At 35.3% G+C, this 25267-nt stretch overlaps 1 protein-coding gene across 2 annotated transcripts; it reads right to left on the reverse strand.

Annotated features, from left to right (window-relative positions):
- Positions 1-293: 293 nt before the first annotated feature.
- On the reverse strand, positions 294-16492 carry GALNT3 (polypeptide N-acetylgalactosaminyltransferase 3). 2 transcript variants are annotated; one of them, XM_009914022.2, is made up of 10 exons: positions 15858-16492; positions 14346-14518; positions 12949-13098; positions 12453-12687; positions 11562-11679; positions 10982-11182; positions 9739-9870; positions 8692-8793; positions 5909-6061; positions 294-5410 (listed from the first exon to the last, which is right to left on the reverse strand). In XM_009914022.2, the coding sequence occupies exons 1-10, from the start codon at positions 16367-16369 to the stop codon at positions 5288-5290; spliced, it is 1899 nt and encodes a 632-aa protein (XP_009912324.1). In that variant the 5' UTR covers positions 16370-16492; the 3' UTR covers positions 294-5287. The 2 variants fall into 2 exon arrangements, with proteins under 2 accessions (XP_009912324.1, XP_069637392.1); XM_069781291.1 differs by lacking the exons at positions 294-5410; positions 5909-6061 and adding an exon at positions 7561-8322.
- Positions 16493-25267: the final 8775 nt, after the last annotated feature.

The following is a 25267-nucleotide window of genomic DNA, read 5'->3' on the forward strand; positions in this document are numbered from 1 at the left end:
CTTTAGCAACATAAACATTATTCATTAAACAATTCTTATTCCTTACCGGCAAGCTTTTTTATTCCTGAAACTCCTCTATCCGATGTAAACAGATACAGTACCTATCAGAAAATACAGCATTTCTGGTTTTTATTTTGCACAAGGAGCTGAATTGTCATTTCCTAGCTTTTCAGTGTGTGAATATAATGTTGATCTGATTCTAAACAAAATTTAAATGCAATTTCCCATCATAAAACCAATCAACCAGAACCTCCATCATGTAAAACTATTTCATGAGGAAGAGGGTTGGGCAGAAATATGACATTCACTTTGGGGGGGATTTTACTTTTGTTTGCTGAGCCTGGGAACATCAGTGTGTAATTGTAGTCTCTGTATGGAATGCTGTACAGTTTTAAATCATTGTATCCATTCCCCCCAAAAAACAAAGGGCACCCAGTCTAGACAGATATTTCCAATACAGCTCTTTCCCCATCCATCTAGCTCCTTCCTAGTCTGATTTTCTTTTCCTTTTCTGGTTTCCAACCCTTTGATAGTGCTTTACTTTTGAAAGGTTTTTTTCTTCCTTTAAAAATGGTACTCTTGTATGAATTTGTCCCTCAGACAGCATAGAAACTGAACAAGACATGCTAAAGTTATTATTGCTACCCCTTATAAAATATAAAGTCAAACTAACATTTACATTATAAAGGACAGAATCAGATATTGTAGATTTAACTTTAAAAATATACTTTTCAAAAACTTTTGAAGAGGGCAACATAAAGTGAAGGGTTAATGCAGCAAAACTTTTTAATAAAAATCCATGGGTTTTGTTTGTTTGTTTGTTTTAATATCATAATATTAAACTACTACTTGAAATATTATTGTGCTATTGACACAAGCGCAGTTTTGGACAGCATGTTTTAGCGATTAAGTCCCTACTTGAAGAATTCAGGAGATACATTAAAATACAGAAAAGATTACATGTCCCTTCCTTGGAACATTTGATAGAAAGTACAACCTTAAAGGCGATCTGTGCACAAGAAGTTCAAAGGACTGGCTATAGTTCTGACAGCCACTGAAATCAAGACCCCAACATCTCAATCTAATATTATAATCTTGATCAGATGCATAAGATTATATCAGGCTAATTCAAAAAATGTGGGAGATTATTCTTTAAGAGGAAAGTAGTTTCCACAAGTTCTTTCAGTTTCATGTACTTCTCAGTTACAGTAATTCAACATATTTAAAGAAATAGATACAGCAAAACAAAGTACAGAAAAGTTAGTACTGCACTGTAGAACATACTATAATTACTCAAGAGAATCATGTTGGAGGAATAAGTTATGCCAAGGAGAACATCTGCTTCTGCCCTCTAAAAAACCCTGTAAAATAGTTTAGTTTTCAGAAATATTGAAGGCTGATGGTAGAAAAGCACAGAGAAGATGCACAATAACTAATACTTGAACTGCTTGCAATTCTTCTTACTGCTGCTTTGTTATTACTTTTGAAAAATGTAATTAACTTTTAAAAAAAAACTTTTCTAAACCTCCAATCATATTTACAGATCTCCTATTGATCTTCTGAAATTGTATGATATCTATATGTATACACACATATATATGCATATTAGAAAGTGCAATACTCAATGTAGACAAAGAAGTTAATTTCAGATGTTCAAACAGAATAGAACAAAAAAAGTCACTTAATGTCTTCCTCTGTTTATAGATCTGCTTCCCTCTTTTCTGGTAGGTAGTAGGGAGTCCAAGTAAACTCAATTGCTGTTGTAATAAGTACTGCAAAAATACAGACTAAAATGTCACTCATAGTTTAAAGAACAGATAGTAAGCATTAAAAAAAAAAAAAAAAAAAAAAATTAGAGTGTTTCCAATAGTAGCAATGGTTAAAAAACCTGCATTAAAGTGTATTATGAATTTTTGACTATTGACCTATGCTAGGCCAGAAAAGAAGTCTTGAAAAATGAAAGGAAAATCTTAAAGAGGATTTTAAATCACAGAATAAGTTTTCCCCTTCCACAGCTAGAACTGAACACAAAATATAATAATCAGGTAACCTACTATACCTAATCTTTGTAGAAAACAGAGTGACAAGTACATATACTGCTATATTTACTATAATATGGTCTTAGATTACCAACTAGAAAAACAAAAAAGACAAAGTGGAGCTCCTCTAGCACTGCTCATGAAAAGATTCCTAACTCCAAGTTCAACAGAACACTTGTTTCCTTGCAATTTAAATTCTATCCAGGTTTGGAATTTTACCTCTAAAAAGAAAAGTGGGTAATGAGTAGATAAATGATGTTTCATATATGCAAATTCCAATCTAACAAGTTTGTAAGAGAAACAGGTTGCATGAAGAAATTACTCTTTAGTGGTATTAAAAATAATATAATACATTTGCTGTATAACACGAACTAGGAACTTCAATAACTCAGGTCCTTTTAAACAGTTATGCTAAATACCTTGTCTTCTAGAACAGGTTCCTTGAACACTCAGTTTCCATTTCATACCTGGGGATCAATACAGCACAGCTGCTGTCTTACGTAATGTCCCATCCTCTATTCATATTTGTTGAACAATTTTCTCATTGACCTGCATCCTATTTTTCCTCAACTCCTTCTCCAGTTTGTCAAGAACATTTGTTGCCCTTCCAATATTGGTTTGATCTGTGAAAGTAATAAGAATACTTTGTATTCCATTACTGAATTATGAAAATATTTATCAGAGGGCACAGGCAGATCTTGCTGCAATGCCATTCGACACAGCCTTCCAGTTTCATGTGGCATTAATAACCCTTCCCAGTACAGTCTTTTTAACAGTTTATGTCCACACTATAGCAAGTTATTTTAATTCATACAGCTTTAACTTCACAGGATATTCTCACAGGTATCAACAAAAGCCTTACAGAAGCCAAGACATGACTCAAAGGCATGATTATCAAGCCAGAAAAAGAAATCAGCTTAAATTAATGCTCTGACAAATTCTTGCTGGTCCTTGCTTATTCACTTGTCTTTTAGATGACTTAGAACTACTGAAAGGATTTCTTCTTGCTTTTCTTCAGAAGCTGAATTCATTAGTCAGATACTGTTAAATTAACCAGATATATGTTCCCTCCCCTGTTAGAAATAAAAAAACCCTACATCATCATCCATCCATCCACCAGACTCTACAGATAAATTAGTATTTATATGTAATGATATTGTTTATTTACCAGGACAAAAGGACAAATTTAATATTAGTGTATTTTGTCCTATTCAATCTTTAATACCCACCCCTTCAAATCTATTCTCAGCTTTATATTTGATCGTGCAGCCAAATATTTTTGTTTGTCTTCACTTTAAAAATTTGAATTTTATTTTCTTTTGGCAGCCATGAAATTTTCCTTAATCACCCTCCTCTTATGAGTACAGTACTTAAAGGAAATACTAAGCATTTCCTAAAATACAGTTACTAGCTGCATCTAACTACACCTGATCTTATTGCTCAACTTTCCACTGTTACATGCACCTTTCTTGAGATTCTGATGATTAAAGAGTTTATTACTAAGCTGGTTGCTATTATATCTCCTATTTTCTTCCATTTGAATAGATACCATAGATGTTCAACACAATTCTTTCAACAAGATGCAAAGTCTAAGTACCTTTCTACCTTTGATGTTTCCCATCCTTACTTAATAACACTGGCACTTCTAGACAACAGTAAGTCTTTTCCTTGTCTTTATTCTGCTGCTTCCTTCCCTTCCTAGAAGTTTATTGTTTTAATTTCATAGCCATTTTCCTCCCATATCATAACACATGCAAATTTAAGGTTATTTTTAAACCTCCATAATTTGCATAAACCAATTAACTCTTCTCCAGATCAGAATATAAAATTTTATTATGAAATAGAGTTTGCCTTATTAAAGTGCAATTTTATGTGATCTTAGATGCTTTAAGGGTTGGATGGTCATTAATCTCACATTCATACCCTGAAGCAGACGTTTTCAAGTAAGCATATACCTCTGTTTCTAAAGAGCACATTTCTGTGTGAAGGCCTAAGATAATCACAGTCAGAAAATGGGCATGATTGGTGTTTGCAAGGCAAGACCAACTGGAGGGTGTTTAACAACTATGCATCCAGTAAAATAACCAAAGAAATATATATGTATGTTTTTAAATACTTAATCAAAGGAAGACTATTTATGAAGTCATAGCTCTACATGACCTATTGAAGTATACTTGCGGATGCTTACAAGAATACAATATTTCATGAAAAGGGCTAGCAGAATAGTTAGGAAGGCCAAGGTCTCACTTGGACTGATAAAACTGAGGTCAGTCCTTTGTAAAAAAAGGGGGAAACAGCAAGAACAAGAAAAAAAAAAAAGAACATGCAAATGTTTGCACAAGAAATTACGTACAGATAACATTAGGAACCTGTTAGCTAACCATTACATAAATCACTAAAAGCTACCAAAAAAAGTGGGTTTAGTAGATAACATGTAATTTAAAAGTAATAATGAACAAAATGCTGAAAAAATGTGTTAATGTTAAGCAGCTCAGAAATCTATTCCTATATAACTTCATAATAAATTTTAAATTTTATGAAATATGAAAAACCTATACAAAAAGTTTTGGCTAAACAAAAAGATATTAATGTCAGAATAAGCAGATTTTCCATTGAAATAATCATACATACAAATTTCAGTAAGAATGATTTTTTTCTTCTACAAAAGAAGAATTGACTTGCAAGAAGCTGAGCACAGTGTGGTAGCCTATTCGGCTTTAACCTGAAAGTAAAATATTTAATTTTTCAAGTGAATGAACTTAAAAAATACTGAGAAAGGTGCAGTGAGTAAATGATTAAAAAAAAATAAAAATTAGTCTACCAATTGAGCATAAAAATATATGTATAAAGTGTCTTGGTTTTTAGACAGTATACAATAATTTCTCGTAATTCTACAGAGAAAACTAGTCTTCAGAAGTACTTACAGTATGTGGAAAAACAATATACATATGGTCCCCAAGGTGAAAGAGGACTATAGGATCCATGAATCAGTGGTCAATATATAAAGTCTTATCATAGAAATATTGTAAACATTTTTCTTAATTTGGATCTCAATCATCTTTGGTATAACAGACTCCTAGGGAATCTTGGATGACACATTTTACATCCAACTTAAGAGGGAAAAGAAACTTTAAACATTTTGCATTTGAAGGATGCATCACTTAAAAATGCAGTGTACATATATGATCACAGTTTAGAATGGATCTTTTCTTTTAATAAAAATGCTTCTGGCCTATAAATATCAAATCTTAATTGTTCTGGCCAAAGATCCACTTCTGGAAGGGGTCTGAAGGATTACAGGATGCCAAACTCGGATGCTCTCCGTTTCCTGTAAGGCACATATGTAGTGCTGCATTGTACAGAGTTTGATCCTAAAGTGAGTAAAAAAGGAGGGAAAAAAAAGAAAGTGAACAAACAATGAGCATGCTATTTCCCCCCACTCTTTTTTTCCCAAGTTCATTGTTGTTAAAGAATAAGGCCATACAGAGAGTGCAGACAGGGGCCAGCAAACAAACATTAGTAGTATGCAAGTGCCAACTTATTTTTTTAGGAATTTTTTTAAAAATATTTAAAAAAAACCCACAAAACATTTGGATTGACTTCCAGATGGATGCTCAGACACACACTAAAGGACCAACTGTTTTTGTAAGTGACATTTCTACTTTATATTTAAACTAGTGAAATCATCAAGTTTTGAGCTGGTAACTGAAAAGCTGAAGTTATCTACATTTTCCTACCAGAAATAAACTTACTCCTTTTTGGCTTTTGAGTTTTGTTTCATTGGGGTTTTCTGTTTTGTTGGAAATCAAAAATTAACTCATATAAAAAATCACTGATAAAAATGCTGATTCACTGCACAGTCCAAATACCTTCTGATGCAGCCATTGCTCTTCTCCAACAGTGAAGGTTTTCTGGCCTTTGTAGTTACATTCGCGAAGATGCACAGGTCCTTTAGAAGCATGCAGACAAAGTTCCTTCTGAATGTTATGTCGAATTTCATGGTGTGCAGAATATTCAAAGTACTATTTAAATAAGTGTTAAAAGGTTCAGTAAATAAACACAAACAAGAGTATTAAACTAAATTTACCCTTTGAAATTCCAAAACACAAATAGATTTGTTATTCAACAATTTGAGACTACAGAATAATTTCTCTGATCTTTAGCATGTATGCTTTAAAAGTGGTTACAAAACTGAAGACATTTTTTAATACTAATGCAATGGAATATATTTAGAAGTCCTTAGATGTATAAATTGCAAATGACACCTTGTGTACTGTGATGCAAGATCTCATTGCTTGCTCCCCCAGGAATCATATATAATTCAAGGAGACAAACTGAAGAGTGGAGATAGTTGCATGGATAACTTCAAATTTGGCATTTCTTAACTTTAAAAATCTTTATGCAATTTTTGTTGCTGGATTTTGTTTTTCCTTAGAGCAACAACAAAAAAATCATTTGTCACATCAAACAATACTGATTGCTGTACGTCAACTTTTGCTGCTTGATCTAAACCATAATGCTAACAATAGGATGCTGTTATGTTCTCTTATGAGCTAGCCATTCAAAAAGTAATGGAAGCATGTATTTTGTGAGTGAATTTCACCATTTTTTCCTGACAGCAGAGTACTCTTAAGGCTCAGGAATTCTAGGCTATAATTCCAATCTTAAAAGGGATTTAATTCTAACAGTTTCAGACACAGCTGTCCTTTTATACCTCTAGTCCTACCCTACCATCCTGGTATCTTCCTTTTCTCCTTCATTAAATAGCAGAGTTCCTATCATTACATCCCACTACCACTGTTTCTTGTCTCCATGTGTCAGCCTTCTTCACCACATCTTTCCTTTGACTATTAAGACCAGGCTCAGTTAGCTCCCTGTTGCTTTCAACTGTCTGTCCAATTGGTCAGCTTCCGCCTCCTCACTGCCTTGGCATCAATGGGAATAGCACTGAGGAACAAACACGCATCTCGCTCTTAAGTCTCTGCGCCCAACTCCCTGAGACAGGTACTGATAGGAGTGACCTACTTAGTTACTTAGCTCTCAGACATAGTAATTTACTCTAAATCTGTTACTCTGACTTAATCCGTTCTGATTTATCTTTTGCACTCCAACATCTCTGCAAGCCCTGAACATATGACTTGAAAGCTAAGTTTAATATTGGATATTGAGATGCTATTGAGATGGACATGTTCCCAGCCCCAGAATATTCTAAAAAGGAAAAATGATAAACAGTTGATGTACAACTCTGAAAACTAGGTTCTCTCTTCCACTCCATTCTCCTACCTCAAATATATGGATGAAGACAACAGGTAGCACAGAAAATGTCAGCCTACACTGGTAAAGTCTGGTAAAGAACATAAAACTGAAAATAGGGTATTGTAATGGGAAGGGTTAAGTAAGCAAATATGCACACCTCTTGCGCTTTGCCAACAAAACCTATATTAAAATTCTCTGAAGGCTGGCATTTAAAGGGATTCAGACTGTTATTTTATGGCAGGAGGAAAAACAAAAAACACAACACTTGAAAGCACAGAGTTTTAGTACAGTCCAAGATAACTTAGAGAGAGATGACAATAGAAGCATACAGCAGATCTCTTAATACAATGTCTTGGTACAGTGTTCCTGCGTTAATGACTCTGACAATGTGAAAAGGCTAATATAGTATTAATCCACAGCAGAATAAAAAAAAAGTTCAGTACGGTAAGAAGCTAACATAACAGCGTAGTTTTTAATCTAGACAGTTTTGCATCTCCCACAAAAATTTATTAGGAAAGCATTAACTAACTAGGATCATGTGTCTGAGTTTTCACAGTGCCATCAATGGATGGCTTTTAAGATTGAAGATTTTATTTAAAAAATGAAAAATTACAACTATATTCTAAAAAAACTTTTAAACCTTTGTTGACCTTTAGTTTACAGTTGATAAATTTTATTCACCAAATAACTCTTTAAGGCAACAGAGAAGTGTTCATTTCTGGGCAGGGAAGGAGATGTTACTTTTATTAGTATTACAGCAGTGCCTGAAGGATTCAGTATCTGACATCTATTGCAAATCATACTGTAGAAGAAACAGAGCACCGTTGCAGCCTCCAAGAGCTATGCATCAAAGAGAACTCCTCTTGGACAAATTCAATCATATTATTCACTTGCATTAGCCAGTACAGGATAGACCACTTTGACCTCACATTATGAGGCTGCAAGCATGATAGGGAAGGTGGCTCAGTACTGACCACTTGGTCTCTCATTGGCCGGATTCCCACCATCTTCCTTGACAGTGCAAGTCCTGGTGGCAGAGAAAGAAGCAATAGGAGGAAGCATAAGGAAAGGAAGAATTAAGAAGACAACACTTACAAGAAAGTAGTAAGGGTAGGATGAAAAGATTTTGCACAGAAAGGAGAGATCAAGTGAAGCAGTGCAATTGCGTTAAAAATCTGAATCTGTATGCTGAACATAAAATGTTAGAATTGGGACACAACATGAAGAGCAGTATGAAATTTTCCTTGAACAATATATATAGGAATTAACACTTAAAAAAATTGAGAGAGAGATTGCATATTAAAAATTAGTCCATTTCTCTAAAGTAAATTAAAAGCTTTAATATGATAAGGTTACAGTTGAATAGATCATAAAAATCAGGTATCAAATATCTTACCTGATTTCCTCCAAGTCCATGACAAGAATACATAATCAATGGTTTGCCACCATGGTTATTTTCACCAACATCCAGACACATGCGGTTACCTGTATTTTTTAACTAAAGAAAGGATGTTACCAGAAAAAAAAAGAAAGAAGCTCAGTGGGGACAACAAAAAATTAAACTGCCTCATTTGTATACAAAACTAACCTTTGGCTTAACAACAATTACAGCTGTTAGTTCATTTTTACTTTCTGCTATGCTCAAATCTAAAAATCCTTGTCTCACTTAATCTTGTCTAACCCAAAGCCTAGTAACTATGTTATGGCTGTCTACAGCCACACCCTGTGAATTATTAGGCTACTGGTATACAAGGTTACTCTTCTTAAATTACGATTTGAACAGATACACATAAAATATTCAAAATTGGAGGAAGGGAAAGTTTTATTTGTAAATACATGCTAAACCTTCACATTCACCTCAAACTAAGAATTATTAGTTGTTTAATATTTTTTTGGTTTTAGCAATGCGATGTCTAAGAAGTTATTTGGCAGAGGAAATGCAATGGTCTTTAAAAAAAACCCATACATATAACTATAAACACACATTTTCTTCATCATAAACCTAATTCTGAGAAGCAAACAGCTGTCCAGTTTTCCTTATTAACACAAACTAAAAATTTTCTCAGACTTCTTACTATATAAAGCTAAATTTACCTTGATAATTCAGGAAATCTCCCACCACCGGCTTAGTACTTTTGTGTTGTTTTAACTGTTAGTGATAGGCAGAATGTTGCTTATCTTAGCAGGTTGTAAGATCACGTTAGGCAAGGCTACTGTTAGTTATTAAGAAGCTTTGCTTAAATTTCATATCGTCATTGACAAAGCTATAAAATACTCAAATAGCAAGGTATGCAGAAGAGATTCTTTGTCCAGAGTAGTGACAGAAAACCCTAGGGCAGTTAGTGATAGCCAAAATGTAAATACTATGGCTAAGGTAGCACAAAAGATTAGTAAACTTCTTGGATTATGGAAGACTGTAGAGAATAATTAAAATTAAACTTACATATCCAGAAAACAAAGGATTCAGGTCTGGCACATATGCTTCTGGATAAACATTACTGAGATACCAGGTAAAATTTTTACACTGCAGACGGTGCCTTAAATCAAGTCTTTTTGAAATGTCTCCAAATGTTTTCTGTTAGAGGAAGGGAAGTAAGGATGGAAGAGAAATATACTAATGTTACTAGTATCAATTTTGTACATATAAATCTATGATATTCTGTACTGTAGTATTAAACAAGTTTTAAGCTTCATTTTTTGATTATTTTTTTTTTTAAATACTGTACTACTACTGTTACTGCTGTTTGTTTTTCAGTGTCATAACACCACTGACATCCTGCCTGCAGCATTTCAAAGCACGGGCAAGAAAAATACAATACAACATGGAAACAAGAGAAGTATCCTTAGTCCCAAGAGTTAACACAGTGCCATGAACTGGGAAAGTACAAAAAAGACCATTTGGATGGGAGCTATAAAGCTAACTGATCTCATGAAAAGGAGTGAGCCAAAATAATGAATTGGATTAATTAAATAATTAGCATAGTAGTGAGTACAATGCAGAATGTTCCAGAGAAAATTCAGTTGTCTAGCTGCTAAACATGCTTAGGAAATCTAATGCTATTAGTGATACAATAGTCACAAAGATTTATCATATGAAGGGAGAAAAAATAGCTTCTTGAAGAAAACTCTAGATTCTAGATGGTGAAAGACCAAAGCTCAGAAAACTCACAAAAATAAATAAACCAACAGCCAACCCCCCTGAATTTAACTTAAGTTTTTAAGCAGATAGACAGGATGGATATCTATCATTGAATAAGCTTTATTCTGCAGCTAAAGAACAACAAAACCTGCTTTTTAAGTAAAATTGCTAAGCAACTTGAGAGTAATGAGAAATTATGTTTCTCACTCCAAAAAATAAGTTAGTTTGCATTTTATATGCTCAGTAGCTTTTCTCATGCTCTTTTGGTAGTTCCAGTAGCTTCTTGATGCAAACAACTCAGGATTTTAGAGAATATATGAAAAAACCCCTACCAATCAAAAAACCCACCACACAAAATGACACTATCACCACCCAAACACTTAAGTTTTTTCATGTTTGTTGGGCCTATACCGTTAAGCAAACTGAACTCTGTCTTTTCATTAAAATATCTAGAATCCTTACGTACTTTGTCAATAAATAACTTTTGCTCACCAAAACTTTCAACGCAGCAAGTGTGATTTCTAATACCACCACCACCACCACCTACTTGTTTCACAATTTTTGCTGCCTCTGTGTTTCTTCGGTAAAATATTTCTTTATATTCATCCATCCACACTTCTGCAAGGCGGACTTGATTACGTGTGATCACTTGAGTACCTTTTGGGAAAGTATGGGGACTCTTGCTGCGAAAGACATGGCCAACAACAGAGCAAGGCATGATCTCCAACTGTCCACCACATTGCCATACCTAATAATAACATTTTTTGTGTAAGTGCACTGCAATTAAAATTAAGGGGGTGGAAAAAAAAATTCAGCAATGTTATTGTTTACCAGAAAAAAACCCAAACCACTAACAATAGTGCATATATCAGGCATACCAGAAGTGAATTTCCTAATCAGGTAAACCCTGGAAATGTACATTTCAGCTATCAACCCTAAACACATATTAAAAAAAAAAAAAAAATTCCGTTCAGTTTGTATTTTCTTTCATAGGTCATTAGTAATTCATTTTCCATGTCCTAGTTGGCTGAGTCAGCAGAGAAGTCAAGACCTAATACTAATTTGTCCTAAAAAATCCTGTACACTGTCAATATAGAGACCCCTGTTAATTAAGTAGCTAAACTTACTCTGAAAGACATTTCTATATTTTCACCTCCCCATATTTCCATTTCTTCATCATAGCTTCCAATGTGTTCAAAGTAGTCTTTTGATATTGAAAAGAGACCTCCAGCAAAAGTAGGTGTTCTGCAAAAAGAGAAATTTACTGAGGAAGACAGGATTCAAATAGGTAGGTTTTTTTGAATATAGATGTAAAAGCATGGTATAACTGTTCTAGGAAGTTCCCATGCATTTGTCAGTGTTTCACTACATTGATATATTTTCCTGGCATAGATAATACTTCAGGCAATTAAATCTGCCCACATCGAGTCTCATTTGACAGTTTAATTGTCATTTATTAACAACCAGTTTAGACTAATGACTGCTGGTATAGAAGACAGCATCAGGAAAAATAATACATTTTTTCTGTGTAGAGGATATCAAGTGGTTATTACTCCTCCAAACCAGTAACCTGTCTGTGGCCAAAGCACATAAAATTATCATCAAATGCACCACTGTATCAGTCTAGTATTTTGGTGCTCTGAATGTTTGTTATTATCCCTTCGAGGTTGATGAATGAGGAGCCAGAATCTGTGGTACTGTCTCTGAAAAGAACTCTTTTTAATCCTCCTCTTCCCTCTCCCTGCTGATGAAAAAAATATATAGAAATTGCTTACTATGTTCCTACTGTATGTAAAAAAAAGGTAAAGCAGAGCAATTACTGTCTTAAGGAAGCTATATTTTCACGAAAGCTTTAAAATTTACAATGTGGTTCTTAAAGAAAGTATTACAAAAACCATCTAAGATGCTAAGACTTCTGACCATAATCATCTGAAGAACCTGTTCATTTACAAACTGGTGTTCATAACAAAAAACCATGAAAACTAAAGGATTTAAAATATAATTCAAATTATGTTTACCGAATTGGATAGGTTTCATCTTTTCTTCTTTTATTTTCATGTTTAGGAAGAGACTCCCATCCAAATGACAAACTCCAGTCAAAATTTCCTCTGTTGTGGCTGTGCCCATAAGGAGATGGTTTACTGAATTCAAAAGTATTGAGATCTATAGAAGCAATATCAGGGCTTACAACAGCAACAGGGTTCTCAGCTATTCTTGCCAATAATGGCTCTAACCAGCCATAAAAGCATTCACCTATGGAGAAAATGGGAACAAGCACTGAATTTTTACTTCACTATAAAGTAGTACACAGGGAATATTTTAACATGCCCACAGCAAGCCAATATGCACTGCTTTTAAGTAACATTGCTAATTATATTTTCAATAATATAAAACAGCAATAGGAAAGATGATACATTGCTAATGTTCATAATTGATAAAAAAAATCTGCATCATTAAATCAAAGAGGAGAACAGCATTATAAACAGACCTGGCATAGTTACAGGTTACACTTACAGTGAGCATCCAGAAAGGTGAGGGTCTCTCCTGTTGCTGCTGAAGCTCCCAACAACCGTGCAGTGATTAGACCCTTTCTTTCCTTCTGACGGACTACTTTAACTATTTGAAATTGTTTCACATATTCATCTAGTTTATCATGCAAGTATTCTAGAATGACAAATCAGTTTCAGGATATTAAGTGTATATATGTGCCACTGCCTAAAATTTTACAGTATTAAACTAACAGGATAAACCATTTGGACTAATCCCAGGAATGACCTCAACACCAAAGCAGTAAACAATTCCTGACTCTGGAATGTTATTTTAGAGGCTGCGTTTTGTTGGGGGTGGGGGCGTAGGAAGAGGTGACTGGCAGAGAACAGGAGGTGGAACACAAAAAATATTCTAAAAGAGAAAGGACATGTGCTAGTACATCTACATCTCTTCTGCAGTATTAACAGTTTAAGTATCAATTCAAAATCCATTTTCAGAGCAAATGGATCATGTACCTACTTACTCGAGTTATCTACAGAACACGCAAATTTTTTCCTTAATGATGGCACATTTTACACACAGTTTTCAAAGGCTACAATATTTACAACAGCAACAGAAGCTACATAAAAAGTTATTTAAATGTGCAAAATTTGAGAAACAACCCCACATCCCTCATTAAACATCCCACATCATCTTCCTTCCTCTGTCCATCCTTATTATTAATCTGTATTACTGAACACACTTCACATCCGAGTATGGCAGTATCAGAACCCAGGACAGTCAATATACTAAATGCAGACTTGCAAAAAGTGTAAATACATTAATATAAGCATGTATGTACAGACATGTTAATCTGAAGTTAAGCACATAAAGTTTTTTGAACTTGCATTTGTGATCACACTTAGTATACATTCAATTATTTTTGGCAGTCAGATTGAGTATTGAAGATTATTCTTCCATTAAATAATTTTACTTTCTAGGAAAGACATTTCCCTTCATATTAATGTAATTAATTTGCATAAAGACAATCACTATGATAAAATGCAAATTGCTACAAGCATTGGATGATTTATCCTTGGATACTTTGTTCTATAAATTGTAATTGGTTTGAAGCACAAATTACAAAGCTACTTGTCATGCAACTAGTTATGCAGTTTAAGCAGCACTAGAATTGGCATAACCAGAAATGGGATTTAAAAACCTTTTAGAGGACAATAATTTCATATTTGACTACCTTATGAAAAAAAGATGGGGGAGAACTATTTTATAGAAAAAGAAAGGAACAAAACCACTTAGAATACCATTTTACATGTTAATGGTGGTTAAGAGATATCCTCTTTTAACCAATTTATCTGCAATCCTAACATGTCTTAAATTAAAAAAAAAAAAAAAAATCAAGAGAAAATAGAAAGACTTCTTACCATCTACACTGGCATCATCCACCAAAATAATCTCCTTTAGCAGTATGGCAGGAGATGTGTACATCACACTGTGAACGGTTCTGAGCAGAGTAGACCATGCTTCATTATGAAAAACTATTATAATACTTGTGGTTGGCAATGGCGGGCAACGCTTGAACTTTTGTTCAATACACCTACAGATTAGAAAGTGTCAAATGTTACAAAATGGACAAAGAGTTTTCACTCAAACTCTTAAAAGAAACCCTTCTCTTTCTAGTACAAAGCTTTATATGTATGGACATTAAATATTTTAGCTTCTCAGCTTCCCATCCCAGTTTTGGAGCACAAAGGCAGGAGCTCCAGCTGGAGAAGCTGTATAAAATATTTTTAAAAAAATATGATGAATAAGAATGCCACTTGAACAACTGACTCAATTCTGCTTCTGTCTCACAAACATTTGAGGACATTTCATATAGTATCCAGGTCTTCAGAAAGAAATGTTATTGTATTGAGCTGCAAAATCAGACTTCAAGTCAGCATTACTGTTGAAACCCCAAAATACAAAGAAGAATATTTATTAGAAGAATGCAGAGTTTGCAAGGAAAACTAGAACAGATCTAATTCAAAACTTCAAAATTTTGTAGAAACCATGTAACTCTTAGGGCAGCATATCCCATTCAAGTGAAACAATTTTAAACCCACAGTTTTTCAAGATTGATGTATTCTGAACGTAAATTTAAATCCAATTGCAAGTCAAGATGACAAGACAACACTTCCGTATTCATAAGCTGCACACTTACTGTTTATTGCCTGTCAACTTTAGAGACTGGAAGACTCCCCAAAGTAATTATCACAGCCATTGCCTCACAAAGTACACAGGCAAAAACTCACCAGTTATGCTCTAGCAAAGGTTATTGTGAGCCGCATCACGTGTAACGTGATATTCATACTACCAGCAGCAGGTCAGTAAGGCTAGTCACTTCTGACACAGATAGTTGAGAACATAAAATCTGACACTGACAGAGAATGGTCATAACCAAAACCCACTCTACCCAAGTCCTACAGTCCTCATTAATAAATTTTTTCAATACTACAAGACTACTGAGATGTTCTATTGCCTTCTTAAACAGTTTACAATTCCTAATTATGCTGGTGGTTTTATCAACACCGAATACTAAAAAAAAAAAGGCAGGGGGAATTGGTGTTTAAACTGGGAAAAAGTTTAAACTACATTTTTAGTTCTCTTCTAAGTAAAACTCAGCAGGCTTCCAGAAAGTCACTCAAAAATTGTATCTTAAAGGCAATAGCAGAAAACCTTATTTAAATATGTTTACTTGGAATGCAAAACCATGAAAGAAGTGAGCCGTTCTAAACATTCTTGGCTTTGGCACTGTGGATCATTATGTACGGCCAACCATTACGTATAGCTAGGAGACTTTCTTAAACTATCACCTAATGCTGAACTTAAAGCACTTTGCAGTCTGCATTTCTGACAAGTTTTTCAACTATCAGGACATACACATTTCAACATACTCAGGAGGTCGAGTGTCTGGTCCAAGATCTCGGTGTAAAGAAATCCTATCACTTGCAAATGCATTAAAACAGTGTTTTTCTTCTCCACGCTGTTTTTCTTTCTGTTCTTCTGAACTTAAGTTGATGGGTTTAAATGCTTTACCAGAAGCTCCAGGAGCATTAGGATCTTGAAGGGGTCGATCTAGAAAGGGTTTTAGTTCCACTGCAGTATAGTGTCCTGGCAAACAGCGTCTCTCTCCAGTAATCTTAGTTTGCCTAACAGGTGCTTTTATCTGCATTTTTGGCTTTGCACCTTTGATATTGTTCATAGCATTTAACATGAGACCTAACATATGACTTTTCTTCCCAACAACTGGCTCAATCCCTGCTTCATCTTTAAAATCTTGAACACCCACTTCTTTTTGTAATAAAAATAAAAATACCAGAAAGACAAACACAATAATGCTAAACTTCCAAAGTTTCCAGTGAAAAAATAATTTCTTGAGTAGTTTAGGTGTTTTTTTCAAAGCCATTCTAGTTTTAAAAAATTATCACAGGACTAAAGTTTTGTGGATTATGTTCTTCAAATAGGTCACAGCATTTCTTGAAATTATAACACCTGTAAATTAAAACAAAAAGTATTTAGACATCTAGTATATTCAACAATGTAAAACCACAACAAATTAATAGGCAGAATTTTTTCACCACCCCAACTCTCAAACATTATATGTCCATCACTTAAAGATACGTCAAAACTATCTGTAAGATACCTAAAAAGCACTTTCCCTGGTTTGGTTTGGTTTGGTGGTGGTGGTGGGGGGGGTTGGTGTGGTTTTTTTTTTTTGTGAGTTTTGTGGTTTTTTTTAATACACTTCAAATAGAAGAACCAGAATGCAGGCATACCACTAAGAACAAAACGCTATTTCTACACAATACCAGTACTTCACATTAATTTTCTCCCAAATCCTGAAAATTAAGTTGTTTAAAATCAGAGGAAAGTGTTGTTTTAAGTCTACCAGAAACAGGGATTTTTAGGTCATTGATGGGATAGAAGAAAAACAGATGGAATCAATACAGTAAGTTCAAGTTGCATGTAAGAAATAGCCACATAAAAAGTGAACTATAAAGACAGGAAGGACTTCTCAATCAACTTATTTTAGCAATTTGGAAATTTCCAATATTAAAAAAATAAAATCCATTTCAAGATCACACTTAAGTAATCAGACTTCAAGTGGGAAATTTTTATATTAATTTAGTTATGTAGTATACATGTTCAATGCAGACTTACTACAGGTAATTTGGAGTAGGTTAATTTAGCCTGAGGAACAAGTAATCATTCCGTATATTTTTTTCATTCACTTGTACTGCATTTTCTGGCATGTGCTGCTGCAACTCATCAAGAGAACATGTCAAAGAGCTCTCCTCTTTCAGGAACTCTGCCACTATTTTTTTCACAGACAAGTAATTATTCAGCAGCTTTCAAAGATGGCGAACTATGAAAAACAATTGAGGGCTACCAGAATGCAAGTGATTTGAATTAAATTCTCTCTGCAAAATTGGCAGTTTACAAGAAGGGGAAAAATAAAAACCAGCCTGAATTCAAAGCACAGCTTTATTTTTGTGTAAGTTGTATATATATATGAACTGAGAAAAGAAATAAGCAGCATCTAGATAAAAGCCACAGTTAATTCCCACTTAATAACTACTGACCACAGAATTGCAAAAAATTGCTTTTCTATTTCATCCATTGAAATACAAATAGATTCTGCATTTCTTAATTGCAATTAACATATACTCAGGAAGAGATATAACTTACAGAAAACAGAAAAAAACCTCACCCGGTGTCCTTGAAGAATTTGCAGGATAAGTTAAGCATTGGGATTTATTCACATTACAGTTTATTTCAAAGCTTATGTCAGCTTTTTTAATAAGCCCATACATTCAAACCACAGTATTACCATAGAGCTATTGTTATAAGAATGCAGAGGGTAAGCTCATTACAGCATTGCCACATAGATCCTAAAAGGTACCAAAAATGTGCTTCACAAGGCTCACAAAATTTCCAAGAAAACCCATTAAAAACATCCAGTCCACTTCTGTCTCACACATTATTTTCCCATTTTAATTTAGTGCTGAAAAATTTGTACTACAACACTGATACCTATACACTGCAAGACTATGACTAAAAACTTTCTTTCCTGATGAAAGGATTGCAACCAATTTACCAAAGGGCCCCATTAAAAATGCCTTGTTTTCTCACAATGTCTGGTGGGTTGATCTTGGCTGTCTGCTACACACCCACACAGCCACTCTTTCACTCCCCCTTCTCAACATGACAGCGGGGAGAAAAATAAGATGGAAAAGCACATGGGTTGAGATAAGGACAGTGTGATCACCTACCCGTTACTGTCACAGGGAAAAGAGACTTGAGGATGATTATTTTTAATTGGCAATAAATTAAATTTGAGTAGGATAGTGAGAAACAAAGACAAAATTAAATCCACCTCCCCAGGCTCAACTTCATTCCTTCATTCCCAACTCTTCTATCTCCTTTCTCCCAAGTGGCATAGAGGGGATGGAGAACGAGAGTTGGGGCCAGCTCTTAACACTTCATCTCTGCCACTCCTTCCTTTTCACTCTTTTCCTCTGTTCCGACACGGGTTCTTTCCACGGGGTACAGTACTTCAGCAAAAAACTGCTCCAGCATGGGTCATCCACAGGTCGCAGTTCCTGCCAGGATATTGCTCCTGCATGGGCTCTCCATGGGCTGTATCTTCCTTCAAGGCATATCCACCTGCTACAGCATGGGGTTCTGCATGGGCTGCAGTATGGATATCTGCTCTAGCATGGTCCTTCATGGGCTGCAGAGAAGTATCTTCTTCACCACAGTCTTCTCCATGGGCTGCAGCAGGACAACCTGCTTCACCATAGGCTTCTCCATGGGCTGCAGAGGAATATCTGCTCTGGTGCCTGGAACACCTCCTCCCTTCCTTCTTCACTGACCTTGGTATCTGCAGGGTTGTTTCTCTCATGTTTTCCTCACTCCTCTCTCTCACAGCTGCTGTGCAGCATTTTTTAGCCTTTCTGAAATACCTTATCACAGAGGCACTATCTGCTACACTGGGTGGCTCAGCTTTGGCTAGCAGTGGGTCCATTTTAGAGCTGGCTGGAACCAGCTGTGTCCAGCACTGGGGCAGCCCCTGGTCTCTTCTCACAGAAGCCACCCCTGCAGTCATCCCCAACTCTCAACCTTGCCATGTAAATGCAATACACTATGTAAGCCACTACGCATAAGTACAGATCAGCACGCAGCAAGAAGACTGTAACTTGTAAAACTACCATTGCTAAATCTGCAATGGCTCTGCCTGAGTCTACAGCCTCTGCAACCTGGTAACCAGGAATGTTTACATAACACCATAAAAAAGAAAATCACACCACTGTTTCTCAGTGCACCATGCACAAGCACATACGATATTAGTAAATCTTAAAGCTTGGGAATCAGTAAGTAATGTATCTTCCTCAAATATAACAAAGAAAACACATCTTATTTTTATATTTGAAGTACTTAATATTATACGAGAGGCCTGGCAACTTCTTTATCTCACAAGCAGTCATTAGGCACAGTCAATCAGGCAAACACCCTGGGAGCAAGGCATTAGCATCGGTTGGCTGGTTGGTTTGTTTCCAAACATTGTTGCCCTCAAATTTCTTTTATATCACTAAACATGCAACAATGTTGCACCTTCCTCTAGGCCTCTTCCTCGTGGTAAAGAGACTTAAAATTGTCCGTGACAAGGGAAAGGTTAAGCTTTAATGAACATGATGGTGTAAGGTATGTCAAGAGAAGAGAGGTTAAAGTTAATTCTGTATAGCAACACTATTTTACACTGAAATTATGCTTAAATCTGGGAACTTAATCAGTATTTCAGTCCAATATTTATGACTGTTGTCTTTTTGTTTTAACGAGCTGACATGAGACTACTTAAAGGGTAGAAAAATTACATGGTATGGCTACATATCTGTTATCTGCCTTTGTACCAGAGAAGTCTTTTAACTAATTTAACAATTACCTTAGAGAACTGAAGTTTCGGTTGTCAGATTCCCACTGTATATCTTCAGCATTTCAATTAATGCAGCAATATTTACTTATGCTACACTATGTCATAATTTTTTTTTTCCTCCTAGTTTTATGTTTACTACAGGAACTTTGGAATCATTGCCTCCAGCAACAAAAAGGAAAAATAGACTAGAAAATACCAAAGATTTCTTCCGTAGATTTTTAGCACATACTTCAGACTTTTGCTGCTGCTGCTTTGATGCTAACACACTAACTGATTCTTCACAAAACATCAAAAGTACATATGTACATTTTTAGCAAAAACTTAAACTAAATTACTGTTATTTTTATTTGGGATTATTTCCTGCACAAATTGAGCATATACAAATCCTTAGAATACTCAAGATCAGTACAACACAATGTTCAAGATACCTGTAAATCAAAATCCAGAACATTTCTTGCACTACCTGTGTTTTGCGTACATCTGTCTTCAGACAAATAAGTCATTAAAGACTATAATGAGCAGACCTAATGAGCAACCAAGAACATAGAGTAATTTATTCAGCATTTGTTTTCTTATGTAACTATATTCACTTTTATCTGCATACACTGACTTATCTTTGACAACATATTTCCTTGTATTGGATACACCCGTCTTGGCTGCTCAGGTCTAACCACAGCAGGCTACCATAAGGCACAGGTGAAATGTGTCTGTCCCTAGAAATTAAAAGACAACTCACCTGAGTTAAGTTGTTGCAACAGAGCAACACAAGTTAACCCTTTCAATGTGGATTAGTACGCTACGGTAGCATACATGGCAGCACGCTGTGCAAGAAACAAGTGCAAGTGGTGTTTCTTTTTTAGAGAAAGGATCAAGTGATAGCCTTGGGATAGTATGTGCAGCAGAGGTGGACAAACATGGGCTTGTTTGCCACAAACATACAGCAAACTCTTTGATACAGACAAATGCTGAGTATAGTTTTATTGACAAAATATCCGATAGGGTTATCGCTTACAATAAGACAAGAGCTCTTTGTCACACAGAATAGTAGCAGCTTCCAGAACACAGACTACATTGTCCAAAGAACTTCTGCCATGAAAGCTGTATCTTCTTCAGGGTTTTTACCAGGATAATTTTATTGTCAGAAATACAATCTTTATTCCCCACAAATGCCTCACACATTTTTATGGCATAGCAATGTCAGTAAGCACAGACCAAGCTACTGTTTCATCCTCCAGGACATGCTGAAGAAATATGTGGCATGATTAAACTCCCTGAGGTGACTGTTCAGCAAAGTGTTTCATCTTCTATTCATTAGTGTTATTTTCACTAATAGTAGTCTGGATTCTTACAGTACTTTGAAATAATTAGCCCTAAACATCAAAAGTTGGATTTTTGGGGGGGGGGGGGTTCCTCTTTTTTTTTTTTTTTAAGAAGAAAATAACCAGAAAACTATTATGTACTACAAAAGTCTTCTAAAAGTGCCAAAAAGCATCTGCTACACTACTTCAAACCACACCACGTGGGTAGTGTGTGAATTCAATACACAGCCTATGTTACATTATGCCACCCACTAACTCTGATGTCAGACTGTCTGCAAAAACTCTGGCTTACAAGCAAGCCTCACTACAGTAGCCAACATGTACACAACTCTGACTTTTTGTTAGTTTGGTCTGAACAACACTGTAGACAATCATCTTTTTAAAAAAAATTAAAATGTCAGAATAACCCAAATCAGCAGAAATTCTTTCAGACCAGGTCAGTGAGGAGAAATTTATTGGGGTTAGTATCAACAATGTACTTGACCTCCATTTTTTTAATAAAACTGTTTTAAGATCTACTTTTATCTGACTGTTAAATAGTGTTCTAATATTTCCCAAGAATGTTGCTTATGGAACATAAAAAAAATTAACAATATAAAATACTAAGTAAAAAATACTAAAAAAAAGCTTAAGAAAAAAAATAACTTAAAAAAGAGAAAAATAGGGAAAAAGCCCCTTCAGAATTACTCTAATCACAACTACTTAACTACACAAGTTTGCTTCACCCTTAATCTAATTTCTTCTGCGACTCCAGAAGCAGTCTCATTAAAAAGCTTGTCTATTTTTTCTTATTATATAAGTATACAATCTTTTCATCAAGACCTTAATGCTCCCTTAATCAGCAAGTGGGTGTGTGAGTAGAAACACTGAACAAACTCTTTAGAAAAAAAAAGACCTGACACTCGTGATTAATTGTTCTCACCAAATTAGCAAAAGGCTGCCAAAGATGCACGATAACATACATTGGGATACTTTACCTGTAAGAAGTGCTACTTTCACCACTGGTATTTCTGAAACTAAAATTCTAGACAGGGCTTTTTGTTTTCTTTGCATGAATACCAATGTAGATGCTACTAAAACATTAGCTACTGAAATAATCAGTTTGGTAAGTGATATTCTCATCTTCTACCACCATGGAAATAGTGTTTTTTCTACCAGCAAAAAAAAAAATTATAAATAAATCACTGAACAAAACTGTTTCCACTTCCTAGGAGTATATCCCAGAACATGCACTTACATTACCACCTCTTGTGACAGACTAAGAAACATCCAATTTGGAGTGAACTTTTCATACAGGTTTAGCTGAATATAGAATACAAAGGCTCTCCATACAATCAAAAACATTCAAAATCACTTCAGAATTTTGGGAAAATGAACACAATTATTGAAGTTTACCAAACTATGCTACTGTTTACAAGAATTTTACAAGCCCTTGGCTTAAATAAAGGAACAAATTATAAAATGAAGTGTACTGAAGTTAAAGATTAAGGCTTCACATGAAAAGGAGAAACAGAATCAGCTGGCCAGTTTCTATCTCTACACTTGCCACAAAAGATACTTGCTTCTCTGCTCCACTAAGAATTCCTACTGAAAACAGTCCTAGATCAGGCACACATACCTAGAAGAAATAGATTCACAAACCCAGATACTGTTCCTCCGGGTACATTCTTTGAAGTTCAGCCAGTAGAAATGTGGTTCTACTCCTGAAAAAAAGTAAGTTTTAAGAGGAATACTGAATGTATTCAGTTCCCGAGTCTTAGTTTTAGAAACATTAAGGGCACAGATTATTCTAGCAAAGACTGGACATAATCTGCCCCAGTGATTATTACAGAAAAATCAGAAGCTGTAACTGGATGATAACACAATAGGCTGAAGAAATTCAGAGCAGCAGCAGCCCAGAACGCCTAGCTGGAATACAACTTTGTAAACTATCTTCTTCAGCAGTTTCTTTGAGATTAAAAAAAGAAATCCCCCCCCCCCCGCCCAGTCCCCTCCTTCTATGTATTTTAATGGAAGTGCTTTCAAAAACTCTTTCACAATGAGCACTACTACTATTTTTCTACAGCTAAGCACCGTACATGATAGGCAGAGATAGTTCCCTGTGACAACAGATAGCATATTAAAAGTATACAGTAACCATATATTATAAAAAATACTTACAGCTTATTTCTACAGTCCTGGGACTATAAACATGCACTGAACTAAAATTTAAATTTCACTCAACTCTGCAGCTTCCTTTTTTTCTTGGCCAGATTGTTTTGGGCCTCTTAAAATCTTTTTAGACTGTCCCTAAAAATGCCATGATGACAAGTGAGCACCATAGCAGCTGTAAAGTACTGTTTTAACTTAGAAGGATTAGTGTCCAATTTTCACTTAAGCACCAGAAAATAATCTCTGGATCATAACCAAGGGAATTTTTCTTTTGTTTGTTTTCCAGATTGTAGTATGTTTCTAAGATAATAAAAGCATTTAAGTGCAGGGCTTGAAATCACAGTTTTACACCCTAATTGGCCTTAAACTTTTAAGTTATTTAAATGGTAAGTGTAAAGCAAAGCAATTCTCCTCATGGATTTTTTGAGATTTACTGAGGTTTATTGGGTCAGCGACTGCTAAACTAATCTTTGTCAGAGTCTCCCAAAGGTGTCTTCGCTTTCCTCCTCTCCCCACTTGACTGGTTCTTTTCCAGCTACATTTCACTGCTGAATAATCTTACCTAACAACAAATAGTCATTTGACTATAGAATTTAATTACCAAGTTGCTGTCGGTAATTTTCCAACATGATTTCTCTGTTTGTAAGCAGAGCTATTTCCTGTGGCACGGTATCAGTTAATCTTAGGAAAAATCAGACAATGGTAGGACAGACAGCAAGTGAATAAAATCATGCTTTACGCAAGTAGACAAAATCTAGCACTTCATGGTCTAGAAATTTGAGGCACTTTCAAATCTTCTAGAAGATTAGCACATAAACGAGCAAATTAGGAGGAAAAACTCTTCAGTGCTCGTAGGTACCTGATCAGCAATTCATATTAAGAACATGATTCTCTACATTGATTCCAAACAACGGGAAGCCCTGCACTAGATATCGGCTCTCAGAACAGAGGGACCAGGCAACAGATTTATGCAAAGCAAAAAGGAATGTCTCAAAGCAATGCAGTTTGTCACCTAGAACCACAGACTTTGGGGAAATGACACAGAGAGGGCAATTAAATCTTGTTCCTATTTTGGCAGAAATCAAGATATCCAGGCTGCCGCTGGTATTACCCCGCCCCCAAAAAGGGCAAAGTTAAATGGCAAGAGCAGTTACGAGGAGGAGGAAAACTGGTCTTCTGTTACTTCCCACAGCGCAACAAAAATAGTAGTTTGGGCTGTCTGTAACTAACTTAATTTTTACTTTGCTATGTTATTGAGAAGCCTTGAGATGATAGCAGCAGATGCCAAACTGACCAGGCCACTGAGCAAACCTAGCTAAAAAAAGAAACCAAAAGCCATAAGTTGGCTGTTCCGTCTCCATCTTTAACTTTGTCGCTTGGCTCGGCAGCATGACGCTAGCTTTAGTCAAGACTGAATAGATCAGTATAATTTATATTTTTTTGAACAAAAGATGTTGCTTCGTAACAGAAGACTAACAGGTAAAACACTACTGAGGTGCATATGTAAAATTTGTATTTCCAGTAAGATAGTTTTTATTTGATGAATAAAACCCCTTATTAATAGATACTTCTTGGTACAGGCATATTTTCATGAAGTTAAAAAATATTGCGTGTCTGACGCTAAGGTTATCTATGTTACAATTCACTTTTCCTGTCAGTTCTCCAGTGCCAAGAAAGTATTCTTAAGTACTGTCACCTGCCACACAGAAGTAAGACTACCAAGGAATCTGGTAACTTAAAAGCACTTCATACAGGATGAAATATACCAGAGGAAGCTGGCAACGTACACCATGAAACTATCACCCCGCTGTTGTTAAATCAGCGCGGTACTACGGACAAATACTTGGGCGGGATCAGTACGTGGCAAGAGACACCTCCCTCGGTCAATACTTCTGGTTTG

The sequence above is a fragment of the Haliaeetus albicilla genome, chromosome 4 (genome assembly GCF_947461875.1).
Source record: "Haliaeetus albicilla chromosome 4, bHalAlb1.1, whole genome shotgun sequence".
In the NCBI taxonomy this organism is placed as follows: Eukaryota; Metazoa; Chordata; class Aves; order Accipitriformes; family Accipitridae; genus Haliaeetus; species Haliaeetus albicilla.

Excerpts from the sequence above, each read along its gene's own strand:
- GALNT3 (XM_009914022.2), bottom strand. The coding sequence starts at position 16,369 with ATGGCTTTGAAAAAAACACCTAAACTACTCAAGAAATTATTTTTTCAC. Across the intron at positions 12,688-12,948 it reads CACCTTTCTGGATGCTCACT|GTGAATGCTTTTATGGCTGG; the intron begins GTAAGTGTAACC and ends TTTTCTCCATAG. Across the intron at positions 11,680-12,452 it reads GATGAAACCTATCCAATTCG|AACACCTACTTTTGCTGGAG; the intron begins GTAAACATAATT and ends CTCTTTTTGCAG.